The following is a 25,148-nucleotide window of genomic DNA, read 5'->3' as shown; positions in this document are numbered from 1 at the left end:
TTTTCATTTAATTGCAGCAAATTCTCAATACTACCCATAAAATGCCCCACCGATAATTTTCAATAAAATATTATACGTTTGCTGTACTTAACTGGTTAAAATTTATTTTGTAGATTCAATTCAGAAATCATTATCAAAAATAAAGTACAAGAGTTTGTTGCGTTTACATAACTGTATTTGTCTCGTCAAGTTTTTTGTTTAGAAAAAAATTTATTACGTTACATCAAAAGTTTAATAACTATTACTTAGTTCATTTAAAAAACAAAACGTACTTATTTGCAGTTTAATAAAATTAATATTTTTGAAAACCGCGAGTAATAAAGTTGACGTGGTTGCCAATCTCTTTATCAAACTTCTTTTTTTAATTTGGTAAATGTTTATCGGTTGATAAAAAATAGCTGTCACTCCTAAGAATTTTTTTTTTAATTATAAGCCTTTTCTTTTGTTTTTGATTAAAATTTATTTTATGCTGTATGATGATTCTGCTTCACGAGAAGAGATTAACTGATTTAAACAGTTTTATTCTGGCTAAAAACGAAATGCTTGTTTTGCACAAGCTGAAAATTTTACAGTTGTAACAAAAATTTAGAGACAGATTTAAATGCATTAATTTCTAATGATTGCATGATTAGTAATATTGGTTGAAATTCAATGTAGATTATTTTAAAATTCAAATATCGACCCTACGATAGTCACTAAAGTAGTTATATATTTTATAATATGTACGTAAATATTTAAATATATTTTAAAACTTAAATAATCAGAGTGATAACTTTAAGTCTTATTTATTACACAAAACAAAAATATCAATATATTTTGTCATCCTTTCCTAAATATTTTGCTTTTTTATACTTAGCATATAGTTAGTTTCTAAAAAATACGAATTTTTTAAAGTGTTGGAGTGTTAACATCAATTGCAGCAGGCTTTCTTGGGTAAACTTTACGGCCTTTCTTGTATGCTTCGATGCTTTCAATCAATTCAGGCTAAAAATAATTAAATTAGTTATCGATTATTTACAAAAATCATTTAAAATATTATGTTTGCATAACAAATATTCTAATGACTGGATACTCCGTTTTAGTAAAATATTAATAAGAAGTGCTTATTAACGTATGTCGTGAACAAACAAAACTAATTAATTCGACTTTTGATATATGAACTTTAGATTTTTATACTTATATATTGGCTAACAGTTTTTTCATGTGAAACATCTTCTATAAAATATCATGTGTTGTGAATAATAATATTCATTACGTTTTATACTCATTTTATATATGTTAATGTTTTATAGATACAAAAAGATCATATCTAAATATAACTTATTATATTTTCTACTGCTTGAAGAACTATATTTTAACAGATAACTGTCGTATCATTTTATACTTCTCACATAGAAAAACGTCGTTAGTTTTAATAAATAATTTACCTATAAATTAGTTGTTATATTATTTCAACGAACTTGTTTCGATCGGATATTTCATTTAAAAACATCATTAATTAACTTATAATATTTAAATCGAGTTGTATGGATGAAACTACACAAGTGTTTTGGTAAGTTTAAAAAAAAGAAAACTTACTTTTTAAAATTTAAAAATCAAATCATTAATATTAACATTTTGATTTATTTTAAGTTTAAGTTAGACTACTAGAAACAGTTAAAAAAAAACTTACTTGTTATATTTTTCTTTGTAAAGCAAACTTTTTGAAAACTGAACATATTTAAAAATAAATTAAAAAACTATTTATAAAGTAACTATCTTGTTAAACATTAATATTTATACCTTTGTTTGAAAAAACTATTAAATCCGTTTAAACTTGGATGAAATAAACAGCTTAATTAGAATTATACCACACATCAAACTATTCAAATTAACGAATTAATTCGTTTAAAACAACAACTACATAACAAGTTATAAATATTACCTGAGTAGGAATGGGAGGAGTAACGATGTAGCTGCTGTCGATGTTTGAAATATCACCAGGAGCAAATTGACCTAATATGTTAATATTTATTATAGTTATTTATTTAATGGTACAGTTTACTAAAAACAATCAGTTAATATAAAATTAAGTTGTAATAGCTGCAAGGTAAGATAGTAAAAGATAATACAGCCTTTATAAAATAATATCTAGAAAAATAAATGATAAACCTTCGAATACCTCATAATAATCAAAATGAAATTATAACTACCCAGAGTGTCCTTAAATTTTTTAAAACTTGTCAGTCTAGTTAGTTAAAACCTTAAAAATGTTTCAGCGTTTTATTTCCAAAAATACTTAAAGTTCTTAAACTAGTGTTAAATAAAACTGTCTATTGACATACTAGATGAAATTTAGAAAAAATATGTTAATGATTATTGTTATATAAAACTAGTTCGATGCTTTATAAACATCATCATTTTGAATTTTAACATGAAAACAGTCAGACTTTGGTATTTGCAAATAAAAAGTTTTGTTTCACCCTTTTGTTAGCAAAAATATCATTTATAAAAATCTTTTAATAATGCATCATATCATAATATCATACAAAACAACAAAAAACTTTAAAATATCCAAGTATAACCGCTATATTTTATATTATTAATTATTAAGTACAAAAAACTGTAGTCAATCAACATCAGAATACATACAACTATTTATATCCTTTCCAAGTACATACACAGCCAGCTTGGCACGATTTGGAGCATCAACTTTTACGTATTTGTTGTAAAAATTGATGACGTCATCTTTTGCTACTCCTTCTAAGTAGGCAGCTTCCCTTTCATCTAAAACAAAAAATAAAACTGTTACTATAAAAAAATTATATAGAACTTGTATATTAAAAAATAGATGCAGGACTTGCATTGCAGGTACTTAATTAAACCGAGAATCTTTTTGATGCTTATAACATTTAAAATCAGTTTCATTTTAATTTCAATATTTTAACTTATTAATGAAATGAGACTAGTATAACAACATATTACGGGAGCGGGTCTAAATTGCACAGAGATAAAGTTGCACGAGGTTACAAAATTGAACGAGGGGACTAAATTGCACGATAGCACAAATTTGCACGATGCCAAATTTGCACCAAGGGTCAATTTTGCACGGTAGTAAAAAAATAAAAAGAAAAACAGAAAAAAGTTACTGACTGAGGGTCAGGGGTAACAGTGATAGTAAAAAATAAAATAAATTAATTAAAAGAAAAAAAAAAGTAACTTACCGACCGAGGGAAAGGGGTAACAGTGATAGTAAAAAAGAAAAACTAACCCGTGCAAAATTGTCTGCTCGTGCAAAAGTGTTTTCGTGCACTTTAAACAGCTACCCAAATACTACATATAACAAAAAACTTATAATAACTGTGTTTTGTAATTTATATTAGCAACCAAATTATTCTACATCATATGCTTTACAAAATAAATAATATGGTTACTATTTATGACTTTTAAGGACTTTCTAGTAAAGACTGATGTTATAATTACGTTTGAGATGTTACCTATTAAATACTTATAAAATTAAACTTTACTCGTTTTTATTCACTTTTTTATCTCTTATACTGTTTGATATAAGTGTCAAAATAAATGTTACTAAATAAAACTTATGAAACTGTAGTTAAAAATCAAATTAATGAAGTAATCTGACAAACAATATTTAAAAATACTAAAATCAAGAATTTTCTTTGCTTTTTTAGATTATATTTCTTTCAAGAAAAGAGTTCAAACATGTACAAAACTAACTACTACTGAAATCATACTGCTTAGTTAGTATGTCCGTCCAATAATCAGCAAATTCATGTGCTAGCTTTTTGGGTTTCTCAGTTATTTTTGTTTTTAAAGATTCAACATGTTCACTAAATTCTGCTTCATTTAATTTTTCTAAAATTTCCTAAAAAATTGAAGTTGCACAAAAACTTGTATATTAACAACATAACAGGAAAATATAAAATACGTTTACAAATCAATTAAAGATTATAAAATGTCAAACTTTACTTAATAATAAGATTGAAATATAAAAGTTACAGTTCAATTAGTAAAACAAATTCTGAAACATGATAGAACTGTTTATATAATTTTATAACAGTTAGTTTGCAAACAATAACATTGTAAATTAACATTAATATTATGGATAAAAGCTTCGATTCTTCCGTCAAGATAATCGGGTGATTTCGTAGATTGAATCAAAAACTTAATATTCATCCGCCCTTGACTTTTAGAATATGAAGCACTGACGATATACCCAAGTTGTTCTCTGGATTCAATTATTAAAAAAATTAATATATATATAAAAAATGTAAATATCTAAACCGGTATCCTTAACTTAAAAACTTTTCTTTTTAATTTGATATATCACAAACTTTTATAATTCTGTTTATAAGCAACTGGTACATAATGTATTGCAAGTTATAATGGGAGTGTTAAATATATTTCGACTAATATTTCTCATTGAACAAAAAAAAAAGGAAAAATATTTAGTTTTATAAGAAAGTAGGTAGTTACAAAATTGCCATTTTTTTTTGAAATTTTTCTTAAAGATTTTATGTACAAAAAATGTTTAGAAATTTATATTTTAGTCTTTTTGTAAAAAATTTTAAAACAAGATTTCATAACTTAAAGTTACTACTAATTTAAGGTGTTTAGACATAGATAGTTGTTGAAAACTCGAGTAAAAATAATTCATGGTTGCCACTGATCAAGCTGGGAAAAATTTCCTGACTTTTTCCTGAGTTTTCACCAAAATTTTCCTGACTTTTCTAAATCAAACTCCTAAATTAAACCTATTCTAAAATACATAATCTAACACTTGAAACTATATAAAGCTTTCAATCTAATTTTAATACAGGTTAAAAACAGCAGTTTTTGCTGAATTCTATCATCAAACTTCCAGTACATCTATTGAACCATCTGTGTATGATTGATGTTTGTAATAAACAGCTCTATCAGCAAAATACTTGTATTATTACCTTATAAACACAGCTTGTCTAAAAACAGACGCAATTTTTAAGCATTTCCTAGCATAAATGTATTTAGATAAACAAGCGACATGTAAGGAACTTTTACAATTAAAACCTTGAATTAATAACGAACTTTCACAACTAAAGTCTGAAAACAATAACAAGTTTTTACAGTTGAAACCATAAAACAATAAAGAACACAAATTTTTAGAATTTCCTAGCATAAATGTATCTAAATATACGAAACGACATTATGTATTTACTTAAAACTAGTGATGTACCGAACTCACTATCCGGGTCCGGCCGGATATTGCCATTTTTGTCTGATGTCCGGATCCGGCCGGATTCTAATTTGAAAAAAAAGTCCGGATCCGGTTCCGGTCGGATTCTAATTAAAAAAAAAACCCGGATCCGGTTCCGGCCGGATTCTAAATTTAAAAAAAAAGTCCGGATCCGGGTCCGGCCGGATCCTAACAGAGATCCGGCCGGACCCGGATCTAGTTAGTAAAAAAGAGCATACTGAAAAGTATTTTTTCAAAATCAAACCCTATGTAAATTGTTAAGAGTCATTTTCGTCAGTTAAAACTAAACACCTACCGTGATTGGCTCATTTTGTACACGTGACTAATTTACATTTGTTTACATTTAAACTATGAAATAAACACTTCAGAAATGCAACTTTTTACATATGTTGTAAAATTGAAAACTTTGGAATGAATACTTGCATTATTTATTGTTTAAAGTTGAGCTCAGAGAATATTTAGAGTTTATACGGTTGAATGTACGAGCCAATAATAATCATATGACAAAATGTTTCAAACTAAATACTGATGCAACAAAACGTCAGAACATGACAGGCAGTTTATATGTAAGCAGTTTGTTAGTTTGGTGTGCAGCTTGATGCAACAAAATATCTTTAACTTTTTTGTGAATGTTTAATGTAAGTAGTGTTTAAGTGAATATTTTAACTAATGTTTAATTGTTTAAATATTTAAGCCAGGTTTATAGTTTAATAGTTTTTTAAAAATTTTACAGCTTCCTGTTTACTAAAAGTTTTATTTAATTTTTAGTTTATTGTTTTAAGTCTTTTGATATAGATTTAAAGAGCTTCCAGTTTTTAAAGTGTTACCAAAGTAATTAATAATTTTGTATATGCTAGTATTTCTTGTTGTGTTTTATATAAAAGATTCATCACTTAAAACTGTCGTGTCTGATTATAGAAAGTAGTCTCAGTTAGAATTTAGTATTTGTTAGATATTAATTAAATAAGGTAGGATTTAAATATGATGGGTAGTACTAATATGTTAAGTGTACCACAATCAGTCCACAACTTTACTACAAATTGTCAACCTTTGCTAGCTGTTCTACTGTTCTCTATTAGATTAAAGTAATTTATTCAGTTATTAAAAACCTCATTCTGACTCAGGCTTGTTTATACTCACTCTAGATAGTTTTAATGACGTAGACAGTGGCAACCCTGCTAGTTTGAAAATTTTTGGGAATTTTAGAAAATCTTGGACTGCCTCAGGCTAGTTTAGTTTTTTATAAAAACTCAGGCTAGTTTTCTTTTATATTTTGAATGGGTTTGAGCTGATCCAGTTTTCAATGTTTTGTAGTTTTCTCGTGTATTTTGTTCAAGAACTTGATTTCTGATTTTTAATTGTAAATAACACCTAAATTTGTAAACCTTGTGGCTAGCTATTCTACTTAATATTAGATTAAAGTTCTTTTTTTTTCAGTTTTTAAAAACCTCATTCTGACTCAGGCTAGTTTATACTAGTGATGTACCGTACTCACTATCCGGGTCCGTGTCCGGCCGGATATTGCCATTTTTGTCTAATATCCGGGTCCGGCCGGATTCTAATTTGAAAAAAAAAAGTCCGGATCCGGTTCCGGCCGGATTCTAATTTTAAAATAAAGTCCGGATCCGGGTCCGGTACATCACTACTTAAAACATGCTTTACTTATATATATTGTTCACTTAGATTAATAAAATTCTACCCAAACTATTTAATATAAAATCCTTAAATTAAAAAACAATTAAAAAGAATATACTTAAGTAACTGTAAAAAAAGACATAAAAAAGTAAACTATATATCTGTTGTATAAAATTTTTCCTTTTATCATTTAGTATAAAATTTGTAACAAATAAATGTACTCTTATTCACTTTAAAAACTTAAGTTACTCTACAAAAATTAAAATAATAAGTAAACTTAATCTTGGCATATACCTCTCTTATAACTGATTTTATAAATTTAAACAACTTTGAAAAGATTTTAAAGAGGTAAAGTATACACATTAACTTAAGTTACAAAAAATACTAAACTTACTGCTTAGTTATAAAGATCTCATTTATTTACTTAAACAAAAAACACTTTGATTCTAAAATTATGCTAGATAATTTTTTGTGTATATATCAGTTTCACTATGGAAGTGTCCTTGCTACAGATCATCAATACTAAAAAGCTTACAAAATCTGCTTGTTCAAATAGAGTACTTGTTCAAATTGTTAATAGAAAATTTTTGCAATTTTATAAATGATATTTTACTAACTTATACCAGATGAAAGCATTGGAAACAAAATTAAATATTTTTGTAAAATTCTAGGAAAATTTTGGAATTTTTTTCTGACTTTAAAAGACTTTTTACCATTTGAAGGCTTTGATAAACAAGGAATTTAAACTGACAAAATCTGACATTTTTTTTTGATTTTTATAAAATTTCCTGACTATTCCTGACTTTTTTTCAAAACCCCCCATTTTTTCCTGACTTTTGTCATTTTTTTAAATTTTTCCTGACTTTTCCTGACCGAGTGGCAACCCTGATAATTACTAAACTCTTTCAAGATTTAAATTTCAATCAAACTATTTAAGCTTTAGTTTGTTTGTTAATTAGATTAATACAGATGCCCTTTGCTAAGCAAGATTGGTAGTTTGTAATCTGTTGCATGTAAAAAAAGTAACTTTTATCAGTCGTGGTTGCCACAGATCAAGCTAAGAAAAATTTCCTGACTTTTTACTAAAATTTTCCTGATTTTTCTAAATCAAATACTTAATTTAAACTTATTCTAAAATATACATTCTAACACTTAAAACTATATAAAGCTTTCAACCTAATTTTAATACAGTTAAAACAACAGTTTTTTTTTTTGCTGAATTCAATCATAAAACATCACTAGAACCGGTAACGGGTCTAAATTGCACAAAGACAAAATTGCACGAGGTTGCTAAATTGCACGAAGAAGATTCACCAAGGGTCAATTTTGCACGAGAGTAAAAAATACAGAAAAAAAAAGCTAAAAAATAATTTAATAAAAAAAAAGTTACTGACCGAGGGTAAGGATTAGGGGTAGAATTGATAGTAAAAACTAAAAAATAACTGATAAAGATAAAAAAAAACCGACCGAGGGTAAGGGGTAGTAATTAAAAAAAAAAAATTAACCCGTGCAAAAATGTCTGCTCGTGCACAAGTGTCTTCGTACAAAAGTATCTTTGTGCAATTATACCCCCTCGTATAAAAGTATCTTTGTGCAATTTTGTCTTCAGTGCAATTTTGTACGCTCATGCAATTTAGACAGCTACCCAACTTGAACCATCTGTGTATGATTGATGTATTTGCAATAAACAGCTCTATCACCAAAATACTTGTATCATTACCTTATAAACACAGCTTGTCTAAAGAAAGATACAATTTTTTAGCATTTCATAACATAAATGTATCTAAATAAACACAACAACATATAAGGAACTTTCACAACTAAAACCTTCAAACAATAACGAACTTTTACAATTAAAACCTTAAAAGAATAAAGAACTTAATCAAACACTGTTTTTAATCATATGAACTAAAATTTATTTTCTCCGTTTCTTTATTAGCACTTCAACCTCTGTATCTAATAAAGATATGGTTTCCTTCATCTGGTCTGCATCCCGCTTCATTTTCTTTGCAATTACAACCATTTGCCTTATTTTATTTAAATCGTTCTCATCTGCTGCCCCTACACTTATCGGAGAGAATTTTTTCTCTAAATCTAGCCTCAACTTGTGGGCTCCATTTCTTTTCTTTTTGCACTCATTTATTTTTACCTCCAATTTTGCTGCCTCAGTTATTTACTTAAACAAAAAACACTTTGATTCTAAATTTATGCTAGATAAACTTTTGTGTATGTATCACAGTTTCACTATGGAAGTGTCCTTGCTACAGATCATCAACACTAAAAAGCTTACAAAATCTGCTTGTTCAAGTATGGTAGTTGTTCAATATGTTAATAGAAAAATTTTGCAGTTTTATAATGGATATTTTATTAATTTATACCAGATGAAGGCATTCGAAATTAAATAATTTTGTAAATTTTTAATTTTTTTTTGCAATTTTAGTCTTACTTTAAGAACTTTTAACTAATCTTTTACTATTTGAAGGCTTTTGAAAATAAGGAATTTTGTAAATTTAATCTGACAAAATCTGTTTTTTTTTTTAATTTTGTCAAATTTCCTGACTTTTTTTTTAAATCCCCATTTTTTCCTGACTTTTGTCATTTTTTTTAGTTTTTCCTGACTTTTCCTGATTTCCTGACCTTGTGGCAACCCTGATCAGTGTAGTAAATTTACGTTTACAAACTTAGTACGGAGAATGTCGAAACAAGGATCATCAATAATTTGAACAAGAAGCATTGACATCACATTAATTTCATCAGTTTGACCACCGATTTGCAAGCACACTTCACAAGCAGAAATATCTCTTACTTCATGCTTTGTTTTGTAGACATAACTGTTACCTAGCAATTAAAAACTTTTTTTATTCAACATTCAGTTTACACCCGAAACCAAAACTAAACCAAATTTATTGTCTAGTTAAGTGAATCTAAAATTGATTATTTAAGATAACCATTTCACAATTTTTCTATGACAAAATTATGTTCATCAATCAACATGTTTCTTTTTTTTTACAGATCAAATATCTTTATATAATATGATTAATACATTATTATTTATTAGACTTTTGATGATAAAGTTTGTCTATTTATTTTTAGTTATCTAGATACGCAAATTCACAGTTATTTTAAGTACTTCATTATAATGGTTTTTATTTGGTTTTAATTTGATAATGAACAAAAAAAACTTAAATCTATAAAAAAAAAAACTCACGTCTAATAATTAAGAGATAATTCGATTGCTTATACGAGCAAAAGTTACACTTAAATACGACTGAAGTTACTTTCGTATTATGTAGGTTTAAAGTAAGAAAAAAACTTCGTCTTGCAAGATAGCAAGTAGCTTTTATAATTGACTAAATCGAAAGTCAACATAGATATGATAGTAGGAAGGTAGTCGAGATTTTTTTGATCTCTTTTAGTTGTTAAAACTTATTAAAAACAAAGATTAACAAGCTCATAACGTCTAAGAACAGCACTGGTGTATATGCTTACTTATTTCCATACCAGCTTTAATAACGTAAACACTAAAAGTAAAAAAATAAAGTAAATAGTAATTAATAAACTCCTAGATTTCTACTCCAAACACTTTCTTACCTTCTCCGACGGCAACTTCGCGTAGCTGATTATTACTTTCACATGCTCGACTATTGCATTTTTCTTTAAACATTTTTTCAATCGTTGTACTGATAGTTAATGCATCTATAAATAAAAAAATAATAGTTACATGCATGTATATATATTTGGAACATACTACAATTAGCTTAAATACAAACAGGATTTTTTATAGTCATTACGTAACAACCTTTAGCAGTCAAATTTCCAATCATAAGCGACTCAATAAATAGTTGCGATAGATAAACATTGTTAATAAACGATTGTAGTTGTTTATAAGTAATATTTTTCAGTGAATCTGCAAGTTCATGTTTTAACCACCATCTGTCTGTTTTCAGTGCTGAGCCATAGAAAGATGTGTGGCCATATGGCTGTGCTGCCTTGAAGTTCTTCAATTTTCTAACTGCCTAAAAAATTATATCTTTTTGCATAATACTTCGCCTCCTTTAAAATAAATATTTTTAATTTTAATCATTGCTAATACAAAATACACTAAACTTAAGTTAAATATATATGAAGAAATATATAAAAATAATAGTCAGTAATCAAATTAAAGTCAATTTAATTTCAAAATTTTACAGAATTAAAAAATCCACTACTAATTTACCTTTTGTTTATATATTTTAAAACGTTTTGCGTCAACCTCAAAGTTAACTATTTTATTGACAATTTTTTCTAAGAAAACTTCCTGTTTTTCATTATATCCATTGACTTCGAGCTGAAAAACAAATTAAGAAACATAGTTAACAAGCTCATAACCTACAATTCTAAAAATATAGGTTTGATAAGTATAGAGCCTAAGTAAGCATCGATTAGTTCATATTTTTATATAACTTACAAAAATTAGCAACAAAACTGCAATATATATGTTAGGATTGTAATATTTTTTGTAGACAAAAATCTAAGTAAAAGCATATTTTCAAGTCTCCTAATTGTTAATTAGATGTTAAAATATAGAGTAGAAAGTATTTTTTATACCCTAGCTTTTCAATTTACTAGTGTTTCTGAAATGAAAACTGACTGTAAAGTTTTAAAAATATTTTAAGTTCTAAAATGAACATTGTCAAATAAAAACAGGAACCAACCATGACGCCGTAAAAACTGTCACTTAAACTATATGATAATCCAGCAATGTCAGCATCATATGCATATTCGTTCAAAGAGTCTTTTAGTAATTCTAAATTTTTTATACATTAAAAAATAATAGCACTTTTGAAAAATAATAAAAAATATATATAAGAAAACTATAAATGTAACTTCAAAGTTTGATTTTTCATTTAATTATATTTATTTTACTATATAAAAAAAAATCTTAGAATATTAATAACTAACTTAAAAATTTTTTCAATGCATTAATGGTTAAAATGTAATTAACATCTTTCAAAGAAGGCATATTTTCTATACAGAATTATTAATAACACTGTACCAATTTAAACAATTTTAATAAATTTTTCTTAAGGTATTCAATATTTAGTTCAGCATAATAATATATCAAATTACTAGTAAAAATACTGACCAACAAAGAGCCCACTCATATTTACACAGTCTGGAGTACTGTATGATTCAGGCGACATAATATAGAATTTCAAAATGGATTTAGGTAGATTAAATGTCGTATCTTGCTTAAACCAGACTCTTGACATATCCGTCTTCTATTCTTAGAAAAAAAAAGATAAAATACATTGTTCAAAATTAATTTAAAAACCAAACAACATTTTTCTCTAAAACTTTACGTTCGTTTCTTTAATATAATACCTGTAAAAGTACTAACACTTATCAAAAATGGGTACTTGTTTCGTTTGAAGTTATCAGGAGGAGATTTTATTTCGAAATCAGTAGCAATGAATTCGTTAGGCGAAGGAAGAGAATGGTCTTCATGTCTCGGAGCTTCACTCCACTTTTTAATTAAATCATCTGAAAGTTTTGTCACATTGTATTTGCACTTGTACCATTTTTCAATTGTATTACAACTTTCTTCAAGTTCATTTGCGCATACTGTTAACCTATTTTTTGATCAAGACATTATTTTAATAAGACATAAAATTACGTTTATATTATAAAATTTATAACTAAATCAAAATTAAAAGTTTGTCAAGAAACAACTATATCCCTACTAAAAACATATATTATAAGCCTTCAAAAATCAGAAAACTTGTTCAAATTTATTATATAAAAAGTTAAATACTATTTTATAAGTACAAGCTTTTGTCCACAACTATTCGACTTAAAAAAGCACAGTTAATAAGTAATAAATCTTATATTTGAATAATATATAGCTTAATATCTTCGAATAATATTATTATAACTTTTATAAACATAACGAAAAATAGTATCAGTAATTATAAATCTAGAAACATTACTTATATATATAAAACTTAAGAATAACAAAACTTAGTTAAGTATCAATATTTGAGTAGAATTATTTCAAATAGTTTAACAAAACTTACTAAAACATTAACACAAAGCTTTTAAACTTATACTAACCTGACATTTTTTGGTACAAGATAAGATAAGAAGTTTTCAATAAGTTCACTATCAAACTTACTAACAAGTTTCGGTGCACTTAAGACCTCACTTATTGGATAATAGTGTAAGTGCTCAGCAATGTTTACTACTAAATCTGATGGCTTTTTTTTCTCTGTGTAGTTTCAAAAAGCTTAAATGTAAATCATGTCTACTAACATTTATAAATTTATAATTGGAGTAGATTTGCTATTATATAGTTTTATCAAACTTTTTATACATATAAGTAAAATTTACTAGTTATTAAAATTTTTATTGGTACATATAATATAGCTATCTGAAAAACAACTTGAATGTTGTACATGAAATATGCTAACACCGAAGTACTTAAAAATTACTTAGATTATTAACTGAATTTTGTCAAATGTAAAAGTTATCTTCAGTTAACACTATTTGCTAAATCGATGGTCTTATTTGATAGAATTTTCAAAATTTATTGAATTTAATAAGTATATAGTAAAAAAAGTATAGTGAACCTTGAAATCTGAAGTCCATGTTTTCGATGTCCCTCATTTCGAGAAAAATTTTTTCACTAGGCTTTGAGGAACGGAGCATGTTTATATACTGGAATATAATGTATACAGTTTCCTCAATATGCTCTAAAAATTATAATTTAAAAATTACTTCTTAAACGAAAATGTTATACATAAATTTATATTAAGGGCATAGGGGGGGGGGGAGGGTCCGACATTTTTTTTTACTAAAAATAATATTGTATCTTAAATGAAAGCTTCAAGTACATACTACAAGCCAGTTTTTATAGAATTAAAAAATTTTATCTAATTTTTGAGATATTGTAATTTTTATAAAAAGTTTCCGATACAAATTAACTTATAGACGGCTAATTTTTTGCGGTCAATTTTCTCAGAAATTTAAAAAATCACTAAAAACATATCTTCTCCTTAAGTTTTTGAGCTAGAGACCTCAAACTTTCAGGAAACGTTCCTTTTGTAATTTAGAAGACTTTGAATGTTGGAATGTTGGAATTTTGAAAATATTAAAAAATAAAAATTTTAGATAAAAAAAACAAAAAAAATAGGTGGTTTTATTTTGATAAGAATTTTATTTTTCAAAATTAATAAAAATCCTGATTTCAATCTCTTAAAAATTTAATAATACACTTTCTGTAAAAATTTGAAGAAGATTGCTTAAAAAATGAAGGAGGAGATAGATTTATAGTGAAATGGTTATTTTTCGCATTTTTAGTTTGCGCCTTCTATTAGGAACCTATTAAGGTCCCCGACTTTGATCGCTCATATCTCAAAAAATACATTGAACTTTTTTAAGCGTCTGTTAGCGTCTTACTTTTTTGTCTTTTAGCTCAGATAAAACTCTATAAAATAAGATCTACTTGTAAAAATCAAAGTGGACCCCCCTATGCCTTTAAATTAGTAAGTTAAAAACTAAAGATAATTAAACTTATGTTGAAAAACTAAAAAAATAATTATATCAAATATATACTTATATAAATTATAAAATTGTTCGAATAATTGGTTGGCTTTCCCTAAAAACAAACCTATACAGACACTCAATAGCTCTGGACCTAAATTGTGCTAACATGGAAAAGAAACTTTTTTTCAAATTATTGATAACTGTGAATTTTCTATATATAAAATTATGATATATCAAGACACATAACTATCAGACCTAATGTTTTTCTAAACATTAGTTTCTTAAAAACTTTTAACTGTATGATTTTCCTATATAAAAAAAGAGGTTTAATTACAAATTTAAAATGAAGTATGTTTTAATAAAATGGATTGTATGCAAAAAATATTTATTTGTTTTGCTAGCATTTTTAACTATCATTTTATACTATCTTAACTCAATGTGTGCAAAAAATCAAGTTGGTATCTTGTATAACTATGACGTAATAGACATCAGTATTTCATGAACTATAAGGACTTTTTGTTTCTTACGTACTTTCGATTATTACGTCATAAATATTGAAGATATCATGACGAATAAAACGATGATCTAAGATGCTACCACTTTGTCTATGGACAAGTTAGCATAGCTAAATTCTAAAAACAGGGTTCGTGCGCGATTTTTTTTTATTTAGCCTGACTGAGACCAATTTAGCCTGACATTTTATCAAAGTTAGGAAATTCTCCTTTAGAAGTCATTTTAGGTATTGGGGGGTTTTGATTTGTACTATTGTAGTCTCCGACTTCAACCAGCTTCATCTCAAAGATATTTTGAGCTTAAAAAAACTGTAAAAAGCAACTTACAATTCAATAAAATAAGACTTAATAGTAAAAAAAAGGTGACCCACCCCCTATGCCCTTAACATAACAAATTCAGTGATAAGTTTTACAATAAGTGTTATATCCAATTATTACTAGTGTATAAACTTATTATATATTACTAAACACAATTGTTCAATTTAATTAAGCACTAAGTAAAAACATTATAACCAGAAGATTTATAATAAAACGACATCGTGTTCTATTAAAATTTAAAATGAAACGCTTACACGGGTATTAAAATTAAAACAAGCACCTAAGTTGTTGAACTAAACTGTAATGTATAAACTGTATTTTTTTATGAATTTTCATTATTATGGCGTATATAATCTACTCTAAACAAAACAATGAAGTTTATTTAAAAAGTTGTTTGAGATTCAACAAAAGGTTTTAAGCATTTATTTTTACTAATATTGACTGATTTTGTCTTTAATAACTAAATCTTTATTTAGAAATAAATTCACAGCTCAACTTAATCTTAAAAATATTTCTTAACTTTTTTTAACAAACATTTTCAAGCATTTGAACTGAGAAAAACTGAGATTCTCAAATTTTTAAATAGAAAAACTGATTTAGCCTGACGTTTTTCAACTTTTTTCATAAAAACTGATTTAGCCTGACTTAGCCTGATTTAGCCTGACGCGCACGAACCCTGTAAAAAACTGATAATTTATGCAAAAAGAAAAACTGAAACTTATATTGCAAAAAAAAAAAACTTGAGTTTTACTTCAGATTCTTAAATATAGCTTAAATTAATTAGAATTTTGGCTTAATAAACAATAGTTTTCAAAAAAAAAAATGTATTTTTTCTCTTATTTACAGTTGCAGGCCAACTGAGCAGCACAAAAAAGTTAATACTGTATAAATTAAAATGTTATGAAAAGATTTGAAATTTAACTTGTAGAGATCATACTTAAACAACATTTTTTAAGTTTTTAATTGTAAATGTAACAAACTATACATTTTTTAGGTTTTTGTTTAATTGTATCACTAAAATCATTATCAATTTTTAGATCTAGCTACAAAAATTTATTTACTACATGCATTTTAAAACTAAAAAAAAACATACCAACTCCGTCCTCAGTAAGATCACAAGTGATGTCAAAAAAATCAAAACCATTTGCTTCTTCTTCACAACCAGCACTTAATTCATCAACATAGCCTAAATCTTTTAAGGATGACAATAAAGAACCTTCTCCTTCATGTCCAATTAAATGGGATGCATATTCACCAGGCTGTTGGTTTTTTTTAAGTAAATTAAATTTCAAATAAAAATACCTAGATTTATAATCTTACTTTTGTTGCATAAAATTTTTGGAAATCTGGTATTGGAAACCTTAATGTAATGTATCGCGTTTCTTTTACAGGTACAATATCAATACGAATTTTAAGGTGTTCATCAAGATAGGGACCTTCACTGTACTTTGGTATTTCCACCTCTTTGTTTACAATACCTGTAAATTTATCAACAACAATTCTTTTCAACTCTTCAACTGGTTGACTGCCAAGAACAGCTAGTGTCATTATGTTAGAAGAATAGTACTTTGCGTGAAATTTTAACAGTTCATCTCGAACTTTAATTCCCTTTTTCAGTGGGTCTTCCATAAGTGTATAACGATCCCCTTTAAAAATTATCTAGAATAAACAAATATATCTACAAAAAGCTATGCTCTAAAGAATAAAAATTGTATTATAAAATATTCAATTTTCTCAAAACTTTCAAATCTGTAAAAATTAATTCTATCAAACATACCAGTTCCAAATTTAGCATAATCATGAGTTTGATTACAAACTGCTTTGTCAACACTATCAGCCCTCCAGTAGTCTGACATTACATTTTTTTCATGCTCCGAGTGTACCGCTTTAACTTCTCTTGAAGTTGTGTCTTCATTGAAAGTTGGTGAAATAAAGAATTGGGAAAATCTAATTTGATAATTAAAAAATACAGCAATTAATAAAACTTTGTAACTAACTACTTAAAAACTAAATAAAAAAGACTTTTTTAAATGCATCCAGCAGTTTCAGATATTTTTAAAATTTTGAAACTCTTCATGTTTCTTTTTAAACTTATTCACCTAGTTAGAAAATGCCTGAGAAGGTTTTATAATTATTTGTTCTCATAATTTGTTTAATTAAACTTCTGAAAAACTTGAAAATATACAAGTTGAAAAAAATGTTAATTATGATAGAACTTAACTAAGCTCTACTATCATTATAGAACACAAGATAAAAAAATAATGATAATCAACTGCTATTATTTAAAGTAAAGAAGTATCAAAACAACTAACTAGTTACAAAACTGCAATTAAAACTTACTGATCTAAAATTTCTTCAAGCTTGTCATGTTTTATGTCAAAATAATAATTTGTATGATCCCCAGACGTATAGGCGTTACACATTCCGGCATTTTGTGTGATAAACTGTATAAAAATTACATGAAGTTTCAGCTATAACATTAGATTATACTAAATCTCTTTTTGCTCAAAAAAACCTGTAATAAAATTCGAAACAAACTAATAATACGAAATAAATACTGCACGGATCATTAGACAGGGTTCGTGCGCGAATTTTTTTTTCATTTAGCCTGACTGAGACCAATTTAGCCTGACATTTTTTCAAAGTAAGCAAAATCCCCTTTAGAAGTCATTTTAAGTATTCAGGGTTCGTGCGCGAAATTTTTTTTCACTTAGCCGGACTGAGACCAATTTAGCCTGACATTTTTTAAAAGTAAGGAAAATGCCCTTTAAAAGTCATTTTAGGTATTAGGGGGTTTTAATTAGTACTATTGTAGTCTCCGACTTCAACCAGCTTTATCTCAAAAATATCTTGAGCTTTAAAAATCTGCAAAAAGCAACTCATAGCTACAACTCAATAAAATAAGACTAAATTGTGAAAAAGGTGATTGACCCCCCTCCCTATGCCCTTAACATAACAAATTCAGTGATAAGTTTTAAAACAAGTGTTATGTCTAATCTATTATTGGTGTAAAAATTTAATATATACTACTAAACATAATTCTTAAATTTAATTAAGCACTAAGTAAAAAAATTATAACCAGAAGAAGATCAGAAACGGCGTGCATTGTCGTGTTTTATTAAAATTTAAAATGAAACATTAAAATTAAAACAAGCACCTAAGTTGTTGAACTAAACTGTAATTTTTAAACTGTATTTTTTAATGAATTTTCATAATTATGACGTATATAATCTACTCTAAACAAAATAATGAAGATTCTTTAAAAAATTTTTGGAGATTCAACAAAAGGTTTTAAGCATTTATTTTTACAAATATTGACTGATTTTGTTATAACTAAATCTTTATATAGAAATAAATTCACATCTCAATTTGATCTTGAAAAGATTTCTAAAATTTTTTTAATCAAAAATTTTCAAGCATTTTAACTGAGTAAAACTGAGATTCTCAAATTTTTAAATAAAAAAACTGATTTAGCCTGACGTTTTTCAACTTTTTTCAAAAAAACTGATTTAACCTGACTTAGCCTGATTTAGCCTGACGCGCACGAGCCCTGGTATTGGGGGCCTTTATTAGTACTATTGAGTCTTCGACATCAAGCTTTATCTCAAAAATATTTTGAGCTTTGAAAATCCGCAAAAAGCAACTCATAGCTTAGTAACAACTCAATAAAATAAGACTAAATTGTGAAAAAGGTGATTGACCCCCTCCCTATGCCCTTAACATAACATATTCAGTGATAAGTTTTAAAATAAGTGTTATATCTAAAATATTACTAATGTAAAAATTTAATATATACTACTAAACACAATTGTTCAATTTAATTAAGCACTAAATAAAAACATTATAACCTGAAGATTTGTAATAAAACGACGTGCATTGTCGTGTTTTATTAAAATTTATAATGAAACGCTTACACGCGTATTAAAATAAGTAAAAAATGTTTGTTATAGTGTTTTGAATAATACATAAAAATGATACATAATTATAAATCCTAAACTCTAAATAAATACAGTGATTGTTGATGTCATATCAGATTAAAAACGCTTACACTTAAATTAAAAAAAAACCTTTAGTATTTTGTTCTTATAAAGAAAAATGTATTGTACCTAAAATTTGTACACCGACAAAACTTAGAACTTATATCTTAAAGCTTAGTTTTAGTATTGTGAACATCTCTAATAACTTTAAACAAACAGTAAAATATATGAATAAACTGCTAAGAGTTTTAATCTAAAAAGTATTTGGTTAAAGCCTTTAAATTAGAAATTTAAACAGTTCAACCAACTAAACTCTGAAAAACATAGCTGATGTAAACAAATTCAAACAAACAGCCAAGTTCTTGAACTAAACTGTAATGTTGAAACTGTTTTTTTTTTATGAATTTTCATAATTATGACGTATACATGGTTGCCACTGATCAAGTTAAGAAAAATTTCCTGACTTTTTACCAAAATTTTCCTGACTTTTCTAAATAAAACTCTTAAATTAAACTTATTCTAAAAAACATAATCTAACACTTGAAACTATATAAAGCTTTCAATCTAATTTTGATACAGGTTAAAAACAACAGTTTTTTGCTGAATTCTATCATCAAACTTCCAGTACATCACTTAAACCTTCTGTGTATTATTGATGTTTGTAATAAAATAAACAGCTCTATCAACAAAATACTTGTATTATTACCTTATAAACACAGATTGTCTGAAAAAAGACACAATTTCTTAGCATTTCCTAGCATAAATGTATCTAGATAAACAAACGACATATAAGGAACTTTTACAATTTAAACTTTGAATTAATAACGAACTTTTACAACTAAAATCTTAAAACAATAACACATTTTTACAGTTGAAACCTTTTAAACTATTTAATATAAAATCCTTAAATTAAAAATCAACTAAAAAAGAATATACTTAAGTAACTGTAAAAAAAGACATAAAAAAATAAACTATATATCTGTTGTATAAAATATTTCCTCTTATCATTTAGTATAAAATTTGTAACAAATAAATATACTCTTATTTACTTTAAAAACTTCAGTTACTCTACAAAGAATACAAATAATAAGTAAACTTAATCTTGGCATATACCTCTCTTATAACTTATTTTATAAATTTAAAAACCTTTGAAAAAATTATAAAGAGGTAAAGTATACACATTAACTTGTTACATAAAATACTAAACTAACTGCTTAGTTATAAAGAACTTAATTATTTACTAAAAAAAAACACTTAAGATTCTAAAATTATGCTAGATATATCACAGTTTCACTATGGAAGTGTCCTTGCTACAGATCATCAATACTAAAAAGCCTAAAAAATCTGCTTGTTCATGTAGGGTACTTGTTCAATATGTTTAATAGAAAATTTTTGCAGTTTTATAAAAGATATTTTACTAATTTATACTAGATGAAGGCATTGGAAATAAAATTAAATATTTTTGTAAATTTTAGGAAAATTTTGGAACTTTTTTCTGACTTTAAAGGATTTTTAATTAATTTTTTACCATTTGAAGGCTTTGGAAAACAAGGAGTTTTGTAAATGTAAACTGACAAAATCTGACTTTTTTTAAATTGTATCAAATTTCCTGACTTTTTTTTAAAACCCCCCATTTTTTCCTGACTTTTGTCATTTTTTAAAATTTTTCCTGACTTTTCCTGACCGAGTGGCAACCCTGCCGTATATAACCTAGTTAAAACAAATTAAGGAAGATTCTTTTTTTTTTTTTGAGATTCAACAAAAGGTTTTAACTATTTATTTCTACAAATACTGAATGGTTTTGTATCTAATAACTAAATCTTTATTTACATATTAATTCACATTTCAATTTGATCTTAAAACAAGTTCTCAATTTTTTCAATTAAAAATTTTCAAGCATTTGAACTAAGTAAAACTAAGATTCTCAAACTTTTAAATAAAAAAACTGATTTAGCCTGACGTTTTTTAACTTTTTTTACAAAAACTGATTTAGCCTGACGCGCACCAACCTTGTTAGATATTTATCAGAATACTTTTACAAAAAATCAAATCAACTGTGTATAATTGCATTAAATATGAATCATAAATATGATTTTTAAATATATATAAACTTCAAATTTTTGATACATAGTAATTTTTGTAAAAATTTTCCAATACAAACAAATGGACAACAATATTTTTATCATTAATTTGTTCAGAACATTAAATATTCAATTAAAACCTATCACATTTTTGTGAACTAATAATATATTAGCATAAAATGAACTGTATAAATTTTAAGATGATTAGTTAAAAATTTTAAAAGAGTATAGATTGTAAGTTATAAACTAGTTTTAGATTTTTAGTGGGCATTTTTAAAAAGAAACTCCTGAACGTAAAAATTTTGATCGCTTGTATGTCAAAATTTACTTTGGATTTGTTAGGTAGTTAAAATTGTCTGATAGATAAGATAAAAATCTACAAAAGAAGATCTTGAACTTGAAAAAAACACGATGTTCAATTGCATAGTTTGGTATTTTTGTTAGTAATATAATTAGTTAGAATATTTTGTAACAAGAAAAAATCTATACAAACCTTTGAAAAATTATTACTTTAATCATCAAAAATATATTTGTATAAAAAATTTTAAAACACTGCGACTTTTATTTTTTAAGTTTAACAGTTTAAAAAGATCTTATGTCTTTATAAATTTAGCTACAAACAATCAAATATGTTAACTAAAAAAATAAATCTAACTATTATATTAATATAATATTTGTGTAAACTTTTGAAGTATTTTTAAATGTAATAATTAAAACTAAAGGGATAAAACAACTGTTTTAGACTTATTATGGTAATCTACCAGTTGCTTTTGAAGTTTTTTAATTTAAAGTTACTTTCAATTATAAGAAGCCTGAAAGTCTCATAGAAGGTGCAAAGAAAAAATGCAAAAAAAGACTATCTTACTAAAATTATGTCTTCTAAATTTTTGAGAAATTCTTTTCAAATCTTTTCAGTCTCATCTTTACAAAGCTAATTTCTGTGAGAACAAAAATAGAAATTTTGATTCACTTTTTATCAAAAAAAAAGTTTGGTAACAGAATTTATTTTTTCTAGAATTTTTTTTAAATATTATATGGAGCATTTTCTGTATCTTTTAAATTATTCTAGAATATAAAAATGAAAATACTGCTGTCCACAAGTTTGTATTGGAAAACTTTACAAAGACGTATATCTCAAAAGTTTTTTTAATTTTAATTTTTTTTGACTTTTACTTAGTATTTCAAGGTTTCATTTAAAAGTTTGTTTGAACCAGCAACAGTCATATCCACCTGCCGTATATCTTTGCACTTTTTGTTCTAGGTTTAAAGTGCTAAGTTACACAGCAGGTTACTTAAACAAAGACTAAGAGTTAGTACAGTGATAATAATTTAATCAAGTTCCCATAAAACATTTCGATCTACTTAAAATAGTATTAAAATAAAATGTGTAACGTTTAACAGAAAATAATAATTAAACCTAAACTTTCTTAATAACTAATATAAACACTTAGGTAGACTTTTATACCCTAGGTAGATTTAAACTTAACAAAAATATGTAAAATAAGGCAAATCAAAAATTAATTAGATATTACATAATAAAACATAAACTAAGTATTAACAGTCTGGTTCAACATTAGCAGAAAGGTAAAAGAGCTATAAAGAAAAAAAAATTTAATAAACTTTCATTCGCAAGATGAAACAAATCATATAAGTTTTGCCTATAATCCCGAATAAAAATTTTACTAGATGAGTTTAAAACTAAATAAAAATTTAAACTAGTTGTAGTAGGTCACCAGCATCAGGCTCGTTTTATGATAAAAATTATAAAATTAAGTATTTTAACCAAGTTAGACTTTTTTATTAGTACTATTGTTTATAAATCATAAAACAATTTTGAAGACAACTGCTTTTTCCCAAATTGGTTAGTATGTAAAAATTTCTTACCTTCCCATATAATTCTTCATCTGGATACTTTTCGGTACCCATAAACAACATATGTTCACAAAAATGTGCTAATCCTGGTATCTCAAAGGGGTCTTTAAAAGATCCTATAAAATAATTAAACAACATATCATTAAGACATCTAAAACAAAGATCTTTTGAGTGAAAAATAATGTGAAAAATCTTAAAATTTTACAGCGTTAAAAAAATAAAACTGTATTAGAAAAGTTAAATAGTTGGAGGACAATAAAAAGTACATCAAAAATAAATCAAGGCAATTTTAAGAAAATATCAGTAAGTTCAACAACAACTTAGTGTATTTAGTGTTATAACATCAAGTCAATTAGAAGAAGCTGAAACTATCAAGAAAAAAAAATAAACTAGGAAAATTATTTTAATTAAGTGTTTATAGAACATCATTGACCAATATGAACATCCATTGAAGCAGCTGCTTTTTCTGAAGTTGGGTCACTTATCACCACAACTTTAAGTTTATTAGTCAGTTGAAAACCATGATAAACACGACTATCTGAAGGTGATTTAACAATATCATCATGAATTGACAAAAGGCTGTAAAAATAGCTTTAATCAAAATATATATGTACATGAACTTTTTAAACACCCTTTTTTAAAGATCACTGAATTTTTTAACTTTTTGAAAATAGTTATAAAACTATGTATAAGTAAATAAAAAATTATAACAGACCTTAAGCTGTTTTTCTTTTGCATCTTGTTTTTAGGCATTTGCTTAGAAAATTCTTTTGGTAGATCAGAGCCTACACGTTTCATTGAAGACAAAAGTAAGTTGGTGTATTTTAACCTCCAAAAAATTTTAATCTACAATAGTTGAACTGCAAAATAATTTTAGATAAAAATACTTATAAATTTTAAATATAAACTTTAATTAGTCAACTAAATAAATAGTTAATATAAAAATATTCAAGAAATAAAAACAAAAATGGGGTCAAAAATAGGGTATAAAAATATGTAAAAAGCAACTTGTAGCTTACTTAAAACTCAATAAAATAAGACTAAATTGTGAAATAAGTGAATTACCCCCCATATGTCCTTAAATATCAAAGTTATAACAAAATAGAGGATTGTCACTCATTAAGTCAAAAAACTATCCTTGGTGTTTGAAAAACTGAATATACTTATAGACATTGTTTTAACACCTGATGTGTCTCAATATATATCTTAAGTTGTCAAATTTTAAGGATTCAAAAAAGTGATCCACTGTATCAATATAGCTAGATTCCGGCTGGATCCAAAACTTATATTTTAATTAGAATCCAACCAGATTTGGATCTTGATTTATAACTAGTATGCAGTCAGATTCAGATCTAAAAAGTCATTATTCGACTGGATCCGGTAAATAACTAATTCTAAATGCTCTGGCCCGCAAAAGACTAAATATTTAGGGATCCAGCCCGTTGATTTCCCACCCCTACTCTAAACCATATTTTAAGAATGTGCTTTTAACAAATTAAATACATCTATAAGGTATGCACTTTAAGTAGTACGCATCTGTGTAAGGTATGCATCCATATTAGGTACCTACTAAATTTTTAATAACACATTTGTCAATTATATTTATAGGTTTTCTTTAATAAATATGCATCCGCAGAGGTACGCACTAAATGGACATATTATTTTATTATATTTATGAATAATAAAGATAATTTCAAAATAATGTACGCACATTTGTCCTTTTATTAATTTGTGTTTTTGGGAATTTTATTAAATACTAAATAACTTATAACTATTTGAAGTGGCCTTGTACCAACCCATTGGGGGCCATAAGCAGCAAAAGGACCAAATAGGGGGCCAGGAGGTCATAAATTTAAATTTACACTATATATTACACTTACACTAGAGTTGATAAAGAAGAGCAAAAAAAAGGTCTTGAGCACTTTTAATGGTAGTTTTGAAATTTATACTAGAGGTGATGGTGCAACATTATCCTAGTTAATTACTTAAAATTGTA

General features: G+C 26.1%; 1 protein-coding gene across 1 annotated transcript; it reads right to left on the bottom strand.

The window, feature by feature from the left end:
- Positions 1–769: 769 nt before the first annotated feature.
- LOC145831327 (insulin-degrading enzyme-like) lies at positions 770–24,007 on the bottom strand. Its single transcript, XM_082938540.1, has 21 exons — positions 23,868–24,007; positions 23,586–23,731; positions 23,165–23,268; positions 17,563–17,666; positions 17,000–17,169; positions 16,543–16,868; positions 16,316–16,481; positions 13,477–13,599; positions 12,962–13,115; positions 12,249–12,480; positions 11,994–12,129; positions 11,563–11,654; positions 11,085–11,195; positions 10,668–10,884; positions 10,460–10,564; positions 9,550–9,706; positions 4,093–4,228; positions 3,718–3,865; positions 2,632–2,766; positions 1,925–1,995; positions 770–984 (listed from the first exon to the last, which is right to left on the bottom strand). The coding sequence occupies exons 1-21, from the start codon at positions 23,948–23,950 to the stop codon at positions 889–891; spliced, it is 3,012 nt and encodes a 1,003-aa protein (XP_082794666.1). The 5' UTR covers positions 23,951–24,007; the 3' UTR covers positions 770–888.
- Between the last annotated feature and the right edge of the window lie 1,141 nt (positions 24,008–25,148).

Source organism: Thalia democratica, chromosome 3 (assembly GCF_965202585.1).
Source record: "Thalia democratica chromosome 3, ktThaDemo2.hap1.1, whole genome shotgun sequence".
In the NCBI taxonomy this organism is placed as follows: Eukaryota; Metazoa; Chordata; class Thaliacea; order Salpida; family Salpidae; genus Thalia; species Thalia democratica.
This window is presented reverse-complemented; position numbering and strand designations above follow the sequence as displayed.

Excerpts from the sequence above, each read along its gene's own strand:
- LOC145831327 (XM_082938540.1), bottom strand. The coding sequence starts at position 23,950 with ATGAAACGTGTAGGCTCTGATCTACCAAAAGAATTTTCTAAGCAAATG. Across the intron at positions 23,269-23,585 it reads TTCAATGGATGTTCATATTG|GATCTTTTAAAGACCCCTTT; the intron begins GTCAATGATGTT and ends ATTATTTTATAG. Across the intron at positions 16,482-16,542 it reads AAAAATTTTATGCAACAAAA|CCTGGTGAATATGCATCCCA; the intron begins GTAAGATTATAA and ends AAAAACCAACAG.